General features: G+C 41.0%; 1 protein-coding gene across 1 annotated transcript; it reads left to right on the top strand.

The window, feature by feature from the left end:
• The first annotated feature begins 272 nt into the window (after positions 1-272).
• Positions 273-5,155, top strand: LOC148202245 (uncharacterized). Its single transcript, XM_088109569.1, has 10 exons — positions 273-391; positions 479-595; positions 686-863; positions 1,296-1,833; positions 2,131-2,192; positions 2,292-2,468; positions 2,588-2,717; positions 3,019-3,164; positions 4,673-4,731; positions 4,864-5,155. The coding sequence occupies exons 1-10, from the start codon at positions 273-275 to the stop codon at positions 5,153-5,155; spliced, it is 1,818 nt and encodes a 605-aa protein (XP_087965695.1).
• The last annotated feature ends 204 nt before the right edge of the window (positions 5,156-5,359 follow it).

The following is a 5,359-nucleotide window of genomic DNA, read 5'->3' as shown; positions in this document are numbered from 1 at the left end:
GTGTCCGATTTGTCAAAGAGATTGAGTTCCTTCAGTTGGTTCAGGGGAATATGTCAGTTTCTAAATATGTTGACCAATTCAAGCATCTTATCAGGTTCCATATATTGTCCATGAGTGAAGAGTGGCAGTACATGAAGTTTGAGAATGGTTTGAGGGGTGACATCAAGCTGTTGGTTAAAGGTCTTTGCATTAAAGAATTCCCTGCTTTGGTGGAAATGGCAAGAGTGATGGAGAAGACAAAGATGGAAGTTCAGAGTTAGAAGAGTTAGCCGATGAAAGTGGAAGGACCATCTGGGTCCAGAAGTAGCTTCAGTTCTAGGAGCACTCCTTATTATAGGCCTCCTTCTTATGGGTTTAGGGGTTCCTCCTCTCAGACTTCAGTGCCGTCTGGGTAGTCCAACCATTCTGGGAGTGTGAAGTGTTACTCTTGTGGAGGGCTTCATTTTCAGTCAGTTTGTCCTCAAATGGCTGGTTATAGGAGGTGTAACATTTGCAGAGGTGACGTGCATTATGCCAGGGACTGTCCTATCGTCAAGAGGACAGGTCAACATACTCATCAGGCTGGGAGAGCTCATCCGAGGGGCAGTGCCAGACCGTAGGCTTCAGGTCGCGTGTATGCATTATCAGGGTCAAAGGCAACCAGTTTAGGTAATCTTATCATCGGAAGTTGTTTGTTGCATGGTAGGAGTTGTTGTGTGTTGTTTGATTCTGGAGCGACACACTCTTTTGTGTCTGAGGCTTGTGTTGAGGAATTGGGGTTGGTTGTGAGAGAGCTACAGTATGATTTGGTTGTATCTACTCCTACTTCGGGGTTGGTTAAGACATCTACATTGTGTGTAGATGTACAGTGGTGGTTGAAGGGCGTTAGTTCAACGTAAACCTCATCTGTTTACCTTTGCAAGGAATAGAAGTAATTTTAGGGATGGATTGACTATCTACGAATCACATTCTTATAAACTGTGGTGAGATGAAGTTGGTGTTTCCTGAGGAAGAAGAGTCAGTGTTGTTGTCTTCTGGGCAGTTGAAACAAGAGATGAGGGGAGGAGTGTGTTGCTTCTTGATGTTGTCTCATTTGGCAGTTGAGTAGAGTGGGCAGGGTATAAATCACTCAATTGTGAGTGAGTTCTTGGATGTGTTTCTTGAGGAAGTGTAGGGGTTGCCTCCTCAGAGGGAAGTTGAGTTCTTCATTGATTTGGTGTCAGGTGTAGGGCCAGTATCAATAGTTCCTTACAGGATGGCTCCAGCGGAGTTAGCTGAGCTTCAGAAAAAAATTTGAAGATTTGCTTGAGAAGCAGTTTATTCGACCAAGTGTCTCGCTGTGGGGAGCGCCTGTTTTGCTTGTGAAGAAGAAAGATGGTAGCTCTAGGCTGTGTATGAATTACCGGCAGTTGAATAAGTTAACCATCAAGAACAAGTACCTGTTGCCTAGGATTGATGATTTGATGGATCAGCTGCACGGAGCTACAATTTTCTCCAAGATAGACCTGAGGTTAGGTTATCATCAGATTCTAGTCAATGTAGGAGATGTGCAGAAGACTGCCTTTAGGTCTAGATATGGTCATTATGAGTATGTGGTTATGCCTTTTGGTGTGACTAACGCTCTAGCCATATTCGTGGACTTCATGAACAAAATGTTCATGCCGTTTTTAGATAAGTTTGTGGTTATCTTTATAGATGACATACATATCTACTCCAAGACTCATAAGGAGCATGTGGAGCATCTTAGGACAAAGCTTGGAGTGTTGAGAGAGAAGAAGTTGTATGCCAAGCTGTCCAAGTGTGAGTTTTGGATAAAAGAGGTGCAGTTTCTAGGGCACGTGATCTCAGCTGGTGGTATTTATGTGGATCTAGCCTAGGTGCAGGCGGTACTTCAATGGGAGAGATCTAAGTCTGCTACTGAGATCAGGAGTTTTGTCGGGTTAGTGGGCTACTATTGTCACTTCATAGAGGGATTCTCTAAAATAGTGACGTCGTTGACACAGTTGACAAGGAAGGATCAACCTTTTGCTTAGACGAACAAGTATGAATCTAGATTTAAAGAGATAAAGCAGAGGTTGACTAGTGCTCCAGTGTTGGTTATCCCTAACACATGTAAAGCTTTCGAGATTTTCTGTTATGCTTCCTTTCAAGGACTAGGCTATGTGTTGATGCAAGAGAGGAAAGTGGTTGCCTATGCTTCAAGGAAACTCAAGGTTCATGAGAAGAATTATCCCACTCATGACTTGGAGTTGGCAACAGTGGTGTTTGCTTTGAAGATTTGAAGACATTATCTTTATGATGCACAATTTCAGGTATTCAATGATCACAAGAGTTTGAAGTACCTCTTTGATCAGGAGTTGAACATGAGGCAGAGAAGGTGGATGGAGTTCCTAAAAGATTATGAGTTTGATTTACTCTACCATCCAAGGAAGGCGAATGTGGTTGCAGATTCATTGAGTAGGAAGACAATGCACGTGTATGCATTGATGGTTAGGGAATTGGAGTTGGTGAAGAGTTTCAGGGATTTGAGGCTGTAGGTGGAGTTAGAGTCAGATTGTATCAGATGTAGCAGTCTTGTAGTGTCAAGCGATCTGTTGGGATGTATTAGAGAGAAACAGTTATCAGACGTCGAGCTGCAGAGATCAGTGATTTTGATTGGTACAGATCAGGGCAAAGTTTTGTTTTGGGGACTGATGGTATTCTAAGGTTCAGAGGTAGATTTTGCATTCCTGATGATGGTAAGCTGAAGAGATTAATCCTTGAGAAAGGACATTAGAGTTGTTTTAGCATGCATCCTGGCATGACTAATGTATCAAGACCTCAATGAGTCTTTCTGGTGGTCTGGAATGAAGGGAGATGTAGCACGGTTTGTTGCTTCTTGTTTGACTTGTTAGAAAGCTAAGGTAGAGTATCAGAGACCTGGTGGTTTGTTGTAGCAGTTGAAGATTCCTAAGTGGAAATAGGATAGCATATCTATGGATTTTGTTACCCATTTACCATGGACTGTTAGAGGTCATGATGCTATTTGGGTGATTGTAGACAGGCTAACCAAGAGTTCTCATTTCTTGGCAGTAAATTTGAAGATATCCATGGCGATTGCTCAATTATATATCAGAGAACTGGTGAGACTGAATGGGGTGCCTTCTAGCATTATATTAGATAAAGATTCTGGCAGACATTGCAGAGTGAGCTGGGCACTCGTTTGCAGATGAGTTCAGCTTATCATCCCTAGATTGTTGGCCAATCAGAGAGGACGATCCAATCACTTGAGAATTTGCTTAGGACGTGTGTATTGGATCACTTGGGAGTCTGTTAACACTCATCAAGTGTACCGAATTGTATCAAGTAATAATAAAATGGTAAGACCAAATATCGTTTCTCAAAGGACTCACGGCCAAGACAATTATGTGATTTCTTGATTAAATTAGACTTGTAAACAAAATTATTGTGTTTGAATTGCGGAAAAGAAACATCAATGCAAGTTTTGATCAATTGGACCGAAAGAAGCAAAAGAGATTGATATAAAATATGAATGATTATGTTGCTGGGGTTTCCGACTCATCATATCCACTCTCATGTATTCAAGAATTCATCTTTCTTCATTATTTTTAATGCCACTTTCTAATTTACCTTAAACCCGATGTCTCGGTGAAGAAAGCCTACTCCTAATCACTAGTTTACAATTTCTTGTTTCCCAAGAAATTATTGATGCATTACATTCGCACAAAAGCTTAAAGGCAACCAATCCTCCTATTCCTATGTCTAGGTAATATTGCTTCCGGGAGAATTTCCCCAGTTCTAGATTTACCTATATGTGTCCATATAGATAACATCAATGATCATGCAATTGAATGAGTTAAACAAAGCATGCATATAGTAAAGAGGAAAAACCCTAACAATTAATGAAGTAAAGCATATAAAATCAAGAATCAATTCAATACATGAGAGTTTCAAAGGATTACGTCGGTTCCCGAACAACAATGGAGGTTTAGTTCACCATAGACATGGTGAAACTAGATGAAAAACAATGAAAGATAGAACCCTAGAATTTGAAGAAAGGAGCTTCCGCATCCAAAATCCTCCTTCAAGGGGTGAAGAAAGTGTGATTTCGCCTCTTTCTGTCCAAAGATACTAATCCTAGGTCGACTAAAGCCTTATATAGTTGATTAAAAATTACAAAAAATAGGCCCAAGCCAATTAAATGGCGCTCAGCGGTAAGTGCGACTCTTCAAATTGACGGTCAGCTGCAGTTTTAGCTCTCAACGGTGACTGCGGTGCTTCAGAATGCCGCTCAACGGTAAAAGTCCCGTTGAGCGGTGACCTGCGGCTCTTCTTTTGTGCACTTTTACTTCCTTTCTTGAATCCAACCCCTTACTACTTCAACTTCTTTCATCTAATTCATCTTAATTCTTGCCAAAACAAGGAAAACCAAGCATAAAACCCATCCAAGTCTCTTATTTCCAAAACTTAAGCAAAAACATGATTTCAAGCTAGTTTCTAAGTCATAAAGGTTGTTTCTAATATCAAAATTAAGTATAAAAATAACGATTTTTCAACCGTTAACTTTGTCTGTGATGAGGTGTTGTCATTGGTGGAGTTCACCTACAATAACAGTTATCAGGCCAGCATTGGTATGACACCGTTCGAGGCATTGTATGGGAGAAGATGTATGACGCCTTTGTGTTGGTTTCAGGAGGGAGAGTATTTGTTGACTGGGCCAGATTTGATTCAGCAGACGACTGAGAAGGTGAAGTTGATTCAGGAGAGGATGCGGGCATCTTAGAGTAGACTAAAGTTCTATGCTGATCAGAGACGGAGACCTTTGGAGTATGCAGTTGGAGATCATGTCTTCCTCAGAGTGACTCCTACTATTGGTGTATGAAGAGTTATTCGTGCTAGGAAGTTGTCTCCTAGGTTTATTGGTCCTTACCAAATATTGAGGCGTATAGGACCAGTTGCTTATGAGATAACGATGCCACCTCAGCTGGCGAATCTTCTCTCAGTTTTCCATGTCTTGCAGCTTAGGAAGTATGTGTCTAATCCTTCTCATGTGCTTGAAGTTGAAGATGTGCAAATCAAAGATGACCTTTCTGTGGAAGTGCAGCCTGTAAGGATTGTGGAGAGCCAGACCAAGCAACTTAGAGGAAAAACCATCAGTCGAGTCAAAGATGTCTAGGATAGTAGGGTAGGTGACTCTACTTGGGAGTTAGAGGGAGCCATGAAGGAGTCATATCCTCATTTGTTCTCTAGTAAGTTTAATTTTCGAGGTCGAAAATTTTTGTTGTTGGGAAAAATGTAAGAACCTAGAAAATAGAGGATTAGAGTAGATAAGTGTATTAAAATAATGAGACCGAGTATTTTATTTTAAGATAATCTTACA

Source organism: Vigna umbellata, chromosome 3 (assembly GCF_029865625.1).
Source record: "Vigna umbellata cultivar VRB3 chromosome 3, Vumbellata_1.0, whole genome shotgun sequence".
NCBI classification, from domain to species: Eukaryota; Viridiplantae; Streptophyta; class Magnoliopsida; order Fabales; family Fabaceae; genus Vigna; species Vigna umbellata.
This window is presented reverse-complemented; position numbering and strand designations above follow the sequence as displayed.

Excerpts from the sequence above, each read along its gene's own strand:
- LOC148202245 (XM_088109569.1), top strand. The coding sequence starts at position 273 with ATGAAAGTGGAAGGACCATCTGGGTCCAGAAGTAGCTTCAGTTCTAGG. Across the intron at positions 864-1,295 it reads TACAGTGGTGGTTGAAGGGC|TTTATTCGACCAAGTGTCTC; the intron begins GTTAGTTCAACG and ends CTTGAGAAGCAG. Across the intron at positions 2,718-3,018 it reads ATTTTGCATTCCTGATGATG|ACAGGCTAACCAAGAGTTCT; the intron begins GTAAGCTGAAGA and ends GGGTGATTGTAG.